This window comes from Castor canadensis, chromosome 7, assembly GCF_047511655.1.
Source record: "Castor canadensis chromosome 7, mCasCan1.hap1v2, whole genome shotgun sequence".
NCBI classification, from domain to species: Eukaryota; Metazoa; Chordata; class Mammalia; order Rodentia; family Castoridae; genus Castor; species Castor canadensis.
Genome location: NC_133392.1, coordinates 30,203,227 through 30,219,064, shown reverse-complemented (window position 1 = coordinate 30,219,064; position 15,838 = coordinate 30,203,227). Strand labels below are relative to the sequence as shown.

The following is a 15,838-nucleotide window of genomic DNA, read 5'->3' as shown; positions in this document are numbered from 1 at the left end:
AAGTAGATTACATAGGAACTTCGTTTGACTTGAACATCTTATAAGTAGGCCTTAAAATCTCTATTCCTTGGTAATAACATAGTTTGTATCCTCAAATTGGCCTTACAAAGTAGAGAGCTGTGATAGCTTTTTCACGTGGAATTTACTTGGAAAATAGCAAAACCTATTAACTTATTTAATTCTGTCATACAAACTAAGCATATTAGTGATGGAAAGTACGGCAGTATTTCATGTATTCTAGGCTTCACATTACCAAAATGCATTCAATTGTAGAAAACAACTTTAAGAAATCACTTTCCAAGTTTTTCCATGATGTTAGTCATTTGTTTTTCCATCTGCTAGCACATGTTAGAAGAAGAGTGAGAGCAGGTGCCATAAGTTTGAGAAAAACGTGTTGAAAATAAAAAACTGTGTGACATTCTAACAATTCACATAATCTAATTTAAACTACGAAACACTTCAGTCCAGTTGGGTAGGATGCAATTGTATTTTAAAGAGAATAATTTTAGAACCACTGATACAGAATTTAAATTTAAATTTAAATCCATAGTAGTCTATAAAAAAATAAAGGTTTTAGTATTTGGTTTAAATATGAGCTATCATACCAGCTATGTATTTTTTTCAGTCTTCAGCTTAGTTCAGTTCATCAGGTCCTTACTGGCTCTCTGATGAGGGCATCTGTTTATGTTTGTGCTCCTCTGTCCAAAAGGAGCTCATGACCTGAGGAAGAAACACTGTCTAGTATAAGACACATGCATTGCTACTTCTGAGGAGCAGCAAGTTGTGATCAGCGCTGTCAGGGAACTATCAAAGGCTTAGCACCAGACAAGGGAAGTTTGTTCCGATTCCAACTGGGACTGATCTGGGAGAGCTCTCTTGAGGAGCTGGCACCTGAAGGGCCAACAGAGATGAGGTGAGGGAGGGCCACAGTGTGAACAGAGACTTAGAAATGGAACATAGAGGAAGCAGAAAGTGGAGGGAACTTGGAACACCTAGAGAATAGAATGCTGAGCGGACATCACAGGACACACAGTTAGAAAGATAAGAGGAGTCACATTGTGCAATCATGCTTCTACTGAATGAATGAGTGTATACTTGACCTGTAAGCACTAGGAAGCCTTGGAAAGTTTTTGGAGCAAGGATGTAGCATAACCTGATCAGTATAGAAGTAGATCAAAGATGGGGTTAAAAGTGGGGAAGAAATTAGAGACCATTCTTAGGTGATAAATAAAATGCCATCTTTCCAATTTCAGTTCACTTCAAACTCCCACAGGGTAGCTATGTATTTAAATTTTAATAGTTATGCATCCACCAGACTGCTACCCTTCTTGTCTGATACTTTTCACAATAGCCAAGCAAGAGCTGATAAAGCATGAACTTCCTTTGGGGCAGGGGGCAAGAATAACATCTGATTCAGTACCCCAGATCTTCTCCTCACATGGCTCATAACCAAGAAAAAACATACCAGGGTTTGCATTTTAGAAAAGGAACCAGGAAATGCATCTATACTGCAAAAGAAAACAGACTGGCATGAAGCAGGGCTATAAGATAAGACTTCAATCCCTAGGTTTAGACTGAAAATAGTTACCAAGTTTGTAGTAGGCTGTGCAACTTTGGGCATGTTACTGAATCAATCTGTGCCTCAGTTCTTTCATCTGTAAGTGGGAATAATAATAGTTAGTCATCTCAAGGGTTGTTATATGGATTAAATAAATGAACACATGTAAAGTGTTCCAAATAGTGTCTGGTACATAGTAGGATCTCAATAAATGTGAACTGCTATTGGACAATAAAAACATCTGCTCTGTTAGTCAGACTTTCATCACTCTGACATAAACAACTTAAGGGAGGAAAGATTTATTTAAGCTCATGGTTTTATAGGTTTTGGTCCATCATGGCAAGAAGATGTAGCAGAGCAGCTCACATCATGGTGGCCAGGAAGCAGGGAAAGAAGAAGCCTATGCTAGAGGGCTTCTTCCTTCTTTCCCTTTTATTACATCTGGGCCCCCAGACTGTGGGATGGTCCCACCCACATTCAGGGTGGTCTTCCCCTCTTGGTTAATCCTTTCTGGAAATGTCCTCACAGACACACCCAGAGGTGTGCTTTACCAATCTCCTTGTCGTTTCTAAATCCAATCCAGTTGACAATCAAGGTTAATTATTACATCTGCCCATGATGGATTATATTTTGCAAAGATTTTTCACATATCCACTAGGTCATTTGAGCTCCACAGTCAATTTGTGGATAGTTCTTATTGTAGTTACATTGATGCTAACAAAGCACTCCACAACTTAGAGATAGAAAACCACTTCCATTTTATTATGCTCCCAGTTTCTGTGAGCCAGGACTTCTGAAAAGATACAGCAGGAATGTCTTCTCTCTGCTTTACAGTGTCCAAGCCACCACTAGAGATGACTTGAAAGTCTAGGGAGAGAAAGGTGAGGCTGAATCAGCTGAGACTGGTGGGTCCACTTCCAAGGTGGCCTCTCCCGTAACCGTTCTGGTACTTGGTGGATGGCTGAAAGATTGCTAGACTGTCACCCAAGCACCTTTATGTGGCTTCTCATAGTGGCCTCCGGGTAGTCGTCAGACTTCTCACAGTGTTTCTGCGGCAGAAGTTGCATGCCTTTTATGACCTGATCTCAGAAGTACAGAGTGGACTCTTCCCATGCGCTGTTGGTTGAAGCAGTCACACTCTCGGCCAGGCTCAAGGCCGGGGGATTTACACACATCTGTCCCCGGAAGGCCTTTTCGGAGATAGGGACCATGTTATTAAATCAGCACACTGGTATTACTCCCTGATTTTAGATGAGAGATTGCAACTCAGTGGAGATTAAATAATTGGCTCAAGGCTAGTAACTGGTATGTTTTAGGTAGGAAGAGGTTTAGGGAGGAGAATGACTTCTAATTCTTCTTACTCTAAATTGTTGTTCTTTCAGTTAGATTATTCAGCCTCCTTCAGCTAATATATACTTGCTAATATGTGAACGTTCAAAGAAAAAATTGGGGGCTGGAGATATAGCTCACCAGTAGAGTGCTTACCTAGCATGTGCAAGGCCCTGGGTTCCATTCCCAGCACCACAGGAGAAGAAAAAACTTGACTTTGGGTACTTTGAGTATATTAGGTAACTTCTCTAAAAAGAAAGGTACACAAAAGTGTAAGATTTGCACAAGCCAGGAAGTTTGGGAGATAGGGAGAGGAATGAGAGAAGATGGTTAACAGAGACAGAGGTGCAGGTGGATAAAAGAAGTCTCTTCTAATGTTCTATAGCACAGTAGGATTCTATCATTGACAACAATTGTGTATTTCAAAACAGCGAGAAGAGAGGAATTTGGCACAAAGAAACAAGTGTTGACGTGATAGATATGCCAGTTACCCTGATCTGATCATCACACATTGTATAAATGTGTCACAAACCAGATAATGGTGTCCTTCTACTACACGTGGATAGATATCATGGGGTAGGCCTGGCAAATGCTTATAATCTTTAATAGGCAATGGCAGTTTATGACAGCAGGCAGCAGCAGGTGGCACTCTCTAGTGTCACAGGTCCTGTCTTGGGGGTTGGGCTGAGGAACTTGGCAGCTGAGACATGAACAACTGGCAAAGATTTCCTCACATTCTATTGGTTTCCTTTTGATTCTAGTAATATGTAAGCATAGCTAATGCTTCTCTGAATAGAACCCCAATTGTACAGAAAATAAGAACAAGAATTAAAAAATGGATTGCATCAAATTGGAAAGCTTCTGCACAACTGTATTTTTAAGTGTAAGGTTTACATTTGTAAGAGCTTGCACACAAATTTTATATTTTAAAGTGGTCCTGGATGAGTTCAGTCCTAATATTGGTCAGACAGCAACTGTGTATCATTTTCACACAAAGAAACATCTTTGAAAATGTCCAAACACTTAACTATGGCTTCATTTTTTCTCTAGGAAAATCTCACCTGGCTATTGTCCAGCGGGTGAATAATGAGGGAGAGGGGGACCCCTTCTATGAGGTGATGGGCATTGTCACACTGGAGGATGTCATAGAAGAGATCATCAAGTCAGAGATCCTGGATGAAACTGACCTCTACAGTAAGTCGTGGCCTTGGCTGTTCTCCATGGTCATCTTACTTTCCTCCGAGATTCTCAGGGATGCATTAGTTTGATATACAGTGCAAAAGGGTGTCAGGGCAAGCCTGTGCACTGATGTGTGTCATGCCCCTCTGCCCAGTGGTGGTATGGCAACATATCCTAGCTAGAATCACCCTGAGTTACTGGAAGTACGCTAGCCAAGTGTTGTCAAGAGAGAATCTTTGGAAACAGAGCCAAGACTAGGAAAAGGAGACTTCACAGACTTTGGAAGGAAAGGGAACTGAACAAAACACAGTGTGTCCAAGAGGGAGGCCGGAGGCTTCTCTACTCTTGTTTCTGCCCCCCTGTGTTGTCTCTTTATATAGCTGGTTGCAGACCCCAGCGCCCCTCAGAGTCCACTCACAACAAACCATCAGTGACCAAGGGTGACTATCATGACATTGCTGCCTCCACCTAAGCCAAAACCTTAAATGTTCCATCTTGGATTCTGCTCTTTTCTCTTCTACTTTTCAGCAAACTCCCCATTCCCCCTGAACCAAGCCCTTACCTGGCTCCTGTCTTTGCTCCACTCTGTCTGGTCTCCTTCTCCCCACTCACCCTCCAGAACAATATGGACTCCTCTCTGCAGAAGGTGACTGCTTTGGGCCACTGATCCTTATCAAAGCTTTCCTTGTCAATATTTCAAAGGCATGCTTGTCTCTGGGATAGGAATGTTACCTAATTCATGGGAATCCCACAGAGCCAGGAAGTGTTTCTTCCTTAGAATTTCATCTCCAGGAATAGCCATCCCTTTCCCTTCCCTCAGGTATCTTATTTCACACCAATGTCCTTAGTTTACCAAAAGCAACCTTTCAGAAATTGGCTATTGGTAGCAAAAAGCTTTGATGCCATAAAGGAATGAGTGGTGCAAAAGAGTACCTCCCCTTTGGACTAAGAAGAAATCAAATTTAAAAGTTGGGCCAGGCCTTGACAAAAACTAGAGGAGCAGGAGGGTGGGGACATGTAGGAAACATGTCATACAAATCAGAAGGCTGCTCACTAGTGAGAGCAGAAGAAGAAATGTTTGTTACATGTTTGCTGAGTGAGCCCCTATTTACTGGGAGAGGGTCAGGGGTTTTCCACCCTTATAAAGAAGCTTCTGGTATATTCCTTAAAAGCTGTGAAAAGAAAAAAATGAAGAACCTGAATTTTGAGTTTCTTCTTCCATGACCCTGACTTCTTACACAGTCTGCATGCCTGGATCTGGATCTTCCCGACTGTCACACCTGAGCAAAAGAAGTGTTAAAGTAGAGATCAGATGATTGGAAAGGCCCAAAGCTAAAGATGGGCCACAAAAGAGCCACATGGGTGGAAGGAAACACAGAGAGTCTGGAGCAGCAAGTTCCAAATGGAGAGGGAGTGAGCAAGGAAGCAGATTCTGGGGTCCTAGTTGCCCACCCCAGGGGCTCATTCCCTTTCATTTCCTTTGCATATAGTCCACCTGCACTGGAAGTTCCTTGTAGCCCTTATCTGGCCGACTTTGGTGGGAACTCAAATCTCTTTCCTTTTCCCTTTAGTGCTTGTGAGATAGGTTAGCAGTTTCAAAAAGTTTTCACAACTCAGGGAAAGCAAAAGATAAATAACCAAAGAAAACACTACCCCCACTGTGTGTTTATGAAAAAAATTAATTGGAAAATGCAAGTTTCCTCATCTATAACTATATGCCCAAAATATAGGCTATTGGAGGTTCCAGGCCGTACCCAAGTCCCCCACTAAAGAAGCTGCCTTTATAGATTATAGGTCCATTCTTATTTCTTCTCCTGTTTTTAACTCATATTTCCCCTGATTCTGTCCCAGAGGAGGGGCTGGGGTTGAAGTGGGAGAGCTGTGACTGTTAAGTGGGTGGCATGCCTCAGGAGCAAAGTTATTTAAATCAGAGGAAGAGACCAACTGAGCCCAGCTCTGGGGAAAGGAAGGGGACATAAGCAGAAACTCCCTGGGCCCCAACTGACACACCTTTTAAATGCCAAGAATGCCATCCTTCATGTTTGAATGACTTTGTGTGAGGACTTTCAATGTAGCTTCCTGTGGGAGTCTCATACATCTACTTATCCACACGATCTAAGTAGAAGAACTATTATTAATATTGTAGCCCCTTATATAGATGAGAACAAACAAAAACACTGATTCTTATAGAGGTTGCACAACTAGTAGATAGGGAACTGGCGCCATCCCTAGAACCCCGGACTTGGGCACCCCAGCCAGCTTTTCCCCTTTCCTACTGTCTACCACCTAAAAGTAAATAGAATAGGAGGCGATCAGAGCCATCTCCCACCTGCTATCCCTCACCAACTCCTAAAGAGGAATGATTATATCACCTACAGTTGACACCACAGAAATGTGTGTGGTCCCTTGTGACTCTAAAAGAACCTCCAAAGACCAACGGTGATTCTAAGATTGCTACAATCTATCCCCTGTGACCCTGCAGCTGACAATCGGAAAAAGCAGAGGGTCCCACACCGGGAAAGGAAGCGGCATGACTTCTCCCTGTTTAAGCTTTCTGACTCAGAGATCAGAGTGAAGATCTCACCACAGCTTCTGCTGGCCACACACCGTTTCATGGCCACAGGTAAGATCTGCTCCCACCCGAGTCTCTAACCTAGGGCACTTCTAGCAGAATCTAGGATGGCACTAGGCACCACCCATTTTAATACTCTCAAATCCCATTCCAATGTGCAACCTGCACTGAGAACCACTGTTCTAGGAAAAAGACTGCTTTCCATAGGGTGACAGAATGTCACCTACTGCCACAATAAGCCCTAGGCTTATTATCCTCATGGAGAGGTAGTGAGTATGACTCACCTCTCTCATCTGCTCAAGAAAAGAGCTAAAGACACCACTGCTAAATTTTCTCTTCTTCCACTCACTTCCTGGTAGGAGTCTGAGGCCAAACCCCATCCTGTTAGAGTGCCCCCAAAGCATTTGTCCAGGAAGGAAAGAAATTGTCCTTTACAACAAGACCCTAGAGTCCTGTCCCCTCCAAGAGCCACCATATAGGCCTTCGAGTTACAAGATCTTAAAATACAAAGGTGGATTGTGAATCTTGGGATGTTTAGAAAGAAAAAAAAGGTGAGAGAATCTTTCTTGAGAATCTTTTCTTGGGCTCCAGGCCTGCCTAACAGGCGTGAGGTCCTAAGTTTAACCCTCAGTACTGCCCCCTCCCCAAGAAAAAAGAGAGAGAATCTTTTCATGAGGGGAAGGTAAAGTTTGTCTTTGACCTCTCTGACCTTTCCATCCATGCTGGCTATGATACAGTGATCATATCCATCACTAAGTTCAATATTGATGCAACATGTATTTATTGAGTATACAGTGAGTGCTAGCTAGCACTTGTCTACATGCTACAAGGCAGGAAATTTTAAGGTGGAACCTCTTTGAAGATTTTCAACATGTAACCTAGCTCTGAATACAGGTTTTTTTCTTTTCTTTTTCTTTTTTTGTTTTTTGAGACAGGGTCTCGCTCTGTAGCCCAGGCTGGTCTCAAACTTATGTTCCTCTTGCCTCATGTGCTGGGATTACAGCCACCATGCATGGCTCAGATTTCTTTTAACAGCTGGTTAATTTCCCAGAGCAAAGCAGCTGCATCTGCTTAATATAATAAGTATTAGTATATGCTATCCATTAATCCATAAATATGATATAATGATGCATGATATTGACAACTTATTTAAATAATTGTCCACCTACATTAACCTGGGATTTCATTTCATGACAGACATATCTCACAAATAAGCCAAATTAAATTCTCTGTATTTCATTCTATTGTAGCATTAAAGTCTACAGGGCTTAGTTATTTATGCCCAACTTTAAAAAAAATCAAAGAGGTAATTAATAACAAAACTGGCATTTCCAATATGTGACCTGTTTCTCCTGAGATGTCAATGCAGGGCACAGATCCCTGAGATGCACACTTGGGCTTAGGATCCCTCACACCCAAGGAATCACAGAAGCCCCACCACCCTTATGCCCAGGAGCCTGAAGGAGCATGTTCTACACTCAGCCTCAGTTGTCCCCACTCTGACTCCTACCACCTGCCACTGCTGGAGTGGGCAGGGCACAGGAGGTGTTCACCCTCCCACCTCCCTCTGTCCCCTAGAAGTGGAGCCCTTTAAGTCTCTGTACCTCTCGGAGAAGATCCTGCTCCGGCTCCTGAAACATCCAAATGTGATCCAGGAGCTGAAGTTTGATGAGAGGAACAAGAAGGCCCCCGAACATTACCTGTACCAGCGCAACCGGCCTGTGGACTACTTTGTGCTGCTTTTACAGGTGAGTGACAAAAATCAGTGGACTCCTAAGGGCAAGAAGAGAGCACCTGCCCGATGAAGAAGAATGGCTATGCTTCCTTCAGTGCCCAGTGCCAAGACAGCTAGCTGCCTAGGGTCAAGGTCAGTTGGGATGGTCATTTCTGCACAACCCACAGGAGGGGCCTAGGAATGGAAAACTGGTATCCTAGGAGGCATGGGATCTTTGATGGTCTTTAGTCTGACCACTCAGTTGTGGTGGGGTGAGGGGAATGGACTACCTCAGGTAGAGGGGCTCTTTTCTGAACTTCTAGAACTACTGCCCCTTCTCTTCTGCTGAGCTGAAGTCTCACCATCTCTGACTTCCTCACTGGTCCTTGCTGTACTCTCTGGAGGCTGGTGGAACATTCATTCTCTGTGCCGTCCTTCAGACTTTATTGTCCCTTAAGTCTCCCTGCCCCCTTCCAAGGACCAGAAAGCAGCACCTTCCCAATACTCACATAAAGATGATCACATACCTGACTTGGGTGTGTCATTAGGCCTGTCTTAAGTAAGTGTCAGCCTGGTTCCAAAGGAGCAGTGCTGGTGCCCTGTCCTGGCCCTCTGTGAGCTCCATCACTGATTCCATATCTCTTCCCAACAGAATCTTACAGACCGTAAACACAGTGGTGGTTTTAAGATTAACTTAGAAATGATCTCTCTGTTATAGTCCACCTCTTCTCTCTGACACTACATACATCTTCCAGACAGCCTCAATAAAATATCTGTCTTCTCTCTTTACTGTTAGAAGTTGTAATGAGCACATGTAATCCTTCATTTTAAGCTTAATAAAAACTTAGTTTACAAATAAAACTTGAAGGGGGAAAATGTGGTAGAAAAGCATAGGTTCAGAAACTGTAAAGATCTGCTTTAATTACAGTGTTGCCATTTCCCAACTAACAGTGACCGAGATATTTTATGCTCTGAGCCTCAGAACTGATGCATCTGTAAACTAGGTATAAAATGGTATGAATCCCATAGGATCATGGGACTGACTGAATGAGAATCCATGCAGCGCACTTGACACAGTACCAAATTCATAGACACACACTGTACACTCCCTCTACACAATGATGAATTCAACAACTCCACAAGGTTAGACTACCTCAATTAGACTTAGAAATGTTTTAATCTCAGACTAAGCCAGTGAGGGCAGTTTAAGGAGCCATGGCTGGTGCTTAGACCTGTGTACTGGAAAGGCTATTGCTGTGTTCAAGGAGAGCTTAGTTATTCATGACTGAGTGCTGGGAGAAGGAAGCAATGGATTTATTGTAGGGCTGAGGGTGTAGCTCAAATGGTAGAGCATGTGCTTAGTATGTGTAAGTCCTAGGTTCAATTCCCATTACCAACAAAAAGAAGAAGAAGAAGAAGAAAAGAAAGCCTCTATTTCTTAGCTGGGAGTGGCATTCATTAAATGACTATAATCCTAGCACCTGAGAGGCTGAAGCAGGAGGATTGTGAATTAGAGGCCACCCTGCACTACATAGCAAGACCCTGTCTCAAAACTACAACAATCAAAAAGATACCAAACTTGGAGATGCTATTTCTGAAATGTAAATCTGTCCAGAATCAACACTGCTATGTACTAAGAACATGAGTCCACTTGTGACGAAAGCACAAGGGGTCCTGGTCAATAATAGGCCCGGAAGTGCTCAGCACACTCAGGAGGGCTCAGCAGGAAGGTAAGGATAGGGACAGAAGAAAAAAAGTCAGGGGAGTAAAGATCAACTCAAGGTGACGTCTCCAAAGTGATTGTCTATTTAGAAAGGTTAGGGAATGCTGCCAGGAGTAGGAGGTCACAGAATGGGCCAAATGGGGAAAGGGCAACTAGGCGTCCCGAGAAGCCATTTGATTCCCAGTCTACTTACCAGCTGATTGGAATCTCAAGGAATTTACAGATATACCCTCCTTCTCTCCACAGGGTAAAGTGGAGGTGGAGGTGGGTAAGGAAGGCCTTCGCTTCGAGAATGGAGCCTTTACCTACTATGGTGTCCCAGCCATCATGACCACTGCTTGTTCAGGTACTCCAGTTCCCAAGTCATAGCTTATCAGGAAGCAATGGGATCTCACACAAAAAGCATTTGAGCTCAAGTCTTGACTCCTCTTTTGACTTCTCTTATGGACCCTAGACAGGCCACTTAACTTCCATGAATTTAGTTTCCTCCTCTATAAAATGGATCTAAGAATCACTTTTCATTCAGAGTTTGTGCTTTAAAAAAATAAATGAGGAAAACATTGTGTTAGATAAAGCAATCACATTATCAAGTGTTGGGGGTGGAGAATGTATTTTTCAGTATGAAAGGACAAGTTTATTTTGCTTTTTTACACTTGGGTTCTCCCCTTCCATCTGGTCAACTGGTTTTAAAGGGATAATGGATTCCGGGGCGGCGGTTGGGGGGTGGAGTGGAAGTGGAGAGTTCCATAAGAAGATGTGTTTTCTGAATCGTGTCTGAAACCCACTGCATCCTTCTGCCCTTAGATAATGACGTGCGGAAGGTTGGAAGTCTGGCTGGATCCTCTGTCTTTCGTATGTATCTCTCAAACCCCTTCCTCGTCCTCCCCATCGTGGTCCTGCCTCAGCCCTCTCTGGGAATCTGGACCAAGCGCTTTGAACCTGGGCTGGGCTAACACAAATGCTGGTAGCCTCTTTGTAATGCGCTGCCAGGAACAGTGCCTCCTGCCAGGTACAGAGGCTTAGGTTCTGTGTGTCTAGAATGTATTTGTGGCTTCTCTGTTCACTTGCAATTGATTGGTAGGTGTGTGAGTGGAGGTTCCATTAATTGCCACCTGCCAGGGAAAGTAAGCAAGTGACTTGTGTGCTCTGTTGGCAGTTCAACCTTTCCTTCTCTGCAATGATAATCCACTCCTGGCCTTTACCTGAAAACTCTCATGTGCCTTTATTGTGTCTGTGGCGTTTGTCCTCAGGAAAAAGTGACTATGAGGTTCAGCGATGTAAATCTCAAGCTGGTGCAATATATTGCTTTTCTGCTGCTCATTCCTCGCTCACCACCTCACAGCTGGTGACAAGGTGGCTGCCAGCTGGCCATGCATGCTGCTGGTGGGGGCTGGCATGGGGCTAATGGCTGGTTTACTCTGCCCCTTCTGTGCTGTACCTTCTTGCTGTTTTCTGTGTGGTTAGTGCACTTGTGTTTGGAGGGCATGGTGTGGATTATGATCTATATTTGATTCAGAAAGAATTCTTTCTCTAGGTTTCCTTTTGATTCACTTGTCTAAATTTTGCATTGCCTTCAGTTGTTAGTGTTTTCAGTAGCCACTTTAATGACAAATGGGGTGTTTCCTTTCACTAAAAAAATACATATATATTTCACATAGGGCTTTATTTTGAGACTTATCCGAGGGTCCCAGAGCTTGACATTACAGTCCTGGAACATGGCAAGGTAGATACCATTTGAGAACAAAAAAAGGTTAAAAAATGATTTGCATCAAACCACTCAGCAAGCTGGTGACTTGTCCGGATGCACCCCAGTGTCCTGGCATTCATCGTTACACAGCACAATGAATACAGATTTTAGATCTGGAATGCTTTTGCTATCTGGAAACAGTAGAGTAGCTTACCATGTAATTTCATTTCCTAGTTCAGCAGGTGCTGAAGTGAAGGCTAATTACTGCCACACCTACAGGTGCATAGAACTTGAGTTGAAGGAGATCTATGAAATAAAGAACCATGGTAGATTGTGAGACTTGTGTAATCCAACAACTCTTAGCAAGGTTGGTAAAGGAAGCATCAGTGCTGTTTGAGAATGCTGGACAAGTGAGGAGTGGGCTTCAGGACTGGGTGAGCCTTGTTCTCAAAAGGAGATTTCCACCATCCATCACATTAGGGACTGCTTCTGGGGCTCTTACTGTGTTACCTAGAAATGCAGGCCCTGTTTCATCTCTAGACACAAGAGGTAGGAACTCTGAGAAAGAAACAGCTTTATAAGGCATCCAGGCCCACCCAATTTAGATATCCTCCTTTCTTTAAAAAAAAAAATTAAGTAGGAGGAAGGTGTTATCTTCTTTCCTTCCTTCCTGCTTCTAGTTCTATCAAGATCCTTCAGTTTTACCAATGAGACAGGAGTCAATTTTTAACACTGATCTCTCTTTTAAAACTGGTTAACTAAAGGGAAGCATTAAACTGTCTTTTCCTCCCCTTACTTCTAAGCCTTTATAAATGTTCAGGAAGAAAGAGAAATATTAGCCAATAGGAGCGAAGAGATCTCTTCCACCTTCCCCCAAGTCCTCTCTATTTAATGGAGTGGAATAATTACAAAGACTTCGAACACCCCAGGGTTGGCCCCAGGTGTGTGCTCGCTCAAAGTCTCACCACCCAGCAGCATCTTTCACTGCCCAGGCACCTCAGCTTGAAGCCAAGGGAGAGCTTAAGCCTGAACCACGGGGCAGAGCTCACAGACGCTGCCTGCTTCATTGTGCCTGTACATTAGCTTAATTTGGCTTCTTGGAAGGGATCAGATAAGACAGATGGAGACAGATTTCCCTGAGAAACACCACCGGATCAGGGTTAAGATGGGAAAAGGATTGGAGTTGTGCCCACCCAGGCCCAAGTGATAGTACCATTTCCATCTCTGTGGGAGGGAAAGGGGAAAAAAGGAGAGATGCCTCAGAGCGTTCATATTTCCTAAGAAGCGACTGTGATTTAATTCATCAAAGTTGATTCACATTAGAACTTTCTCAATAGCACCCTGCCTTGGTCCCCATCCTGTAGCACTGTGACTACAGAAGGTGTACCTAAGAATCCCAAGCAGAGTCCAGCTTCCTCAAAGTATAGCCCTTGGAGGAACATGCACTTGGTTTCAGGTCTCTCAGTGTCTGCACAGGTGCCCTCCTGCACTTGAATAGGCCTCATGAGGCAGCTGGGGGGAACCTTGAGGAAATGCAGTGCTGGGTTCCCAGCAGATTTGTTAGTTCAAGGTGGGCATATCAGAGAGAATGCTGCTTCAGGATTCTCACTGGGGTACTGCCTGTGCTAGTCATTGACATCTCCAATTCCCTCTGAGATTATTGAAAACCTTCAGCAAAGTCCACTTTATTTTCTTGTCTTTGTAGAGAGTGACTTTATAATAAGCAGATGTGATTCCCATGTTTTCAGAGGCAAGGTTCCTTTTTATAGAAAAATGTAATTTTTGTGAAGATTCAGGAACAGACTGTCTCACCCACTTTGCTCTCTGTGTCTCTCCCTTTGTGTTTTTCTTCCCCTTCACTACTCATATATCTTTGGCCTTTGATTCTTTAGTGCCCGTCTCTGTGTCTCGTACCTTCGCCTTCAGCAGAGGGGACTCTCTGGCAGGCTCCCCAGGTAAACATGCATGCCTGCCTCCAGTCTCCATAGGTCTAATGGGGTTTGCAAGAAGCCTTTGGTCTCTGTCACTGTCCTGCTTGAGAACTAGTATCTCCCAACTGGCACTCCCATGACCAAAGCAAAGTGCATTGCACAAATAACACTTATTTGCACACACTATCCAGGCATTGCAGGCTAGTTCAACAGCATCTTTTCTGAATTTCAATGTGTATATATGGAAAAACGGTGGGAACAGGGATAGTGTGAGTTTTTCCTCATCATTTAACTGCAGAGTGAAGGGATAAGGAGTACAGTAGAAAAAAAAATAGGAAGAAATAACAGAACACTACTTTTCCTTCTATGTGGTCTCTGCCTTTAGCTAACCACTCCATCCTCCCCTTCCTAGTAATGTACTATGTGATGGTCACAGATCCTCCAGCTCTGCACATACAAAAGATACTATATATAAACATTTCAAAGCAACTTTTCATTAGGCTTAACAACTCATGTTAATTAAATAAAATTTTCTGGTTTTCTTTTTAATCAAGTAAAGCCTTATAGAGCTACACAGTGACTCAACAACTGAGTAGAATACAATAAGCCTTAATAATTAAATCGTTGTTCATATTGTATTCATCTCTAGAGATTGATCTCATAGGCCCATAAAATAAGGAATGACCAAAGCAGGAATTTATTTGTTAACTTGCCCTGCAGTTAGAACATGGTTCAATATTCTATAACCTCCACATCTGTGTCCCTTATCCCAAGGAGCCCCACCCTATCCTCAGTCATCAAGAAACCAGTTATGTGTTGCTGTCTGGATGGTAGACCCTCATCATTGGCAAGACTTCATCTTGAGACCTGAAACACCCATATCTGCAACTCAGAAGTATTTATGTTGACCTCTCTTTTCTCCCAAATCACATTTTTCCATCAAAAACCATCTGCTTCCCATGTTGATTTATTCAAGACAAGTTAACCACCTTCTCAAATTTCACCAGTTTTCTCTCTCACTTGATGGTAATTTTCCACTAAAAAACAAAGCCTGTCTTGCTTTACGAGAGCTCGTGCCTTCCTGATGACTACAGAATTGTACAGTTGATGTGAGATGCCAGTCTGGCACCCTCACCAAAACTTCTGCATACCAGCAAAATTAGAAATGATCACATCATGGACCTTCAAGAGCCTTCACACACAGTGAATCTTGGAGAATGCCAAGCATGTGCTGTGAATGTTGCACAGAAAGGGAAGATGCACATCTTTTAAAGATTTCAACTAAAACAATCAAAGCAGTGATATACTTTTTTTAAATTAACCTTCAGTTTACCAAACAACCCAGATAATTTTGTTTTCCCAGTTTGAGGAAGTTAATTCTAGTTTGCCAGTCTTTATTATGAAAAACTTCATGGCAATCCAGTGTTAGACAGAGATGAAAGTGACTCATTCCCGCTATGCAGCTTCTCCCCCAAGGAGAGGCTGAGACTTCTGCTTCACCTCTGGCTGATACCATGGGCCCCTGAATGCTCTTTCAATCTTCCTCTCATTCTCCATAATTTTGGGTGTTCAATCCAATAGAAGACTCTCTGATGAAGAAATGAGAGCAAGGCCAACCTTTTCCTGATCTTGATTCAACTCTGGAGGGTGAAGCAGTGATGGGTACAGGAGGAGAAAGTAAGAGATAGGGAGTCCCTTCCTTCTTCTTTGGCTTTTTCCTCCCTTTCTTTTGCTGGTCTCTGTCTGTAGCCAACTACCTAGCCTTCCTAGTGACTAGGAGACATCCAAGGAACTACACTATGAAATTACTTCTGTCTCTCTTTTTCTGTCCTATTTCACCAAACAAAAAGTCTCAGAGGCCTGGGATTTTTGTGGCAAGAAATTCTGGGCACCTTCTGACCCCATGTTTGACTTCTGGCCCAGAAACATAAACTTGCATATATATTTGTTTTAACCCCACATCATACACAGAGAAAAGATAAACCCTAGAAATTAATAAGACCTTTATGCTGAAAAAGAATTCTGTTCTTATTTCATTTGATCCCTACAGCCACTTTGGGAGATTGGCAGGAGCTATTGTTGAAAAACAATAAGGAAACAGTCTCTGAGAAATTAAGCCATTGGGTCAGTGCTGTATTGTAATAA

General features: G+C 43.1%; 1 protein-coding gene across 3 annotated transcripts in view; it reads left to right on the top strand.

The window, feature by feature from the left end:
• Cnnm1 (cyclin and CBS domain divalent metal cation transport mediator 1) overlaps positions 1–15,838 on the top strand; it is a 53,282-nt gene that overhangs the window by 21,808 nt on the left and 15,636 nt on the right. For 2 of the 3 annotated variants that reach the window (XM_074078552.1, XM_020181187.2), the window contains exons 2-7: positions 3,938–4,081; positions 6,549–6,689; positions 8,217–8,386; positions 10,322–10,421; positions 10,880–10,927; positions 13,655–13,717. In XM_074078552.1, the coding sequence (XP_073934653.1) occupies positions 3,938–4,081; positions 6,549–6,689; positions 8,217–8,386; positions 10,322–10,421; positions 10,880–10,927; positions 13,655–13,717 (666 nt within the window). The remainder of the gene's footprint in view (positions 1–3,937; positions 4,082–6,548; positions 6,690–8,216; positions 8,387–10,321; positions 10,422–10,879; positions 10,928–13,654; positions 13,718–15,838) is intronic. The other variant, XM_020181188.2, reaches the window with a different exon arrangement.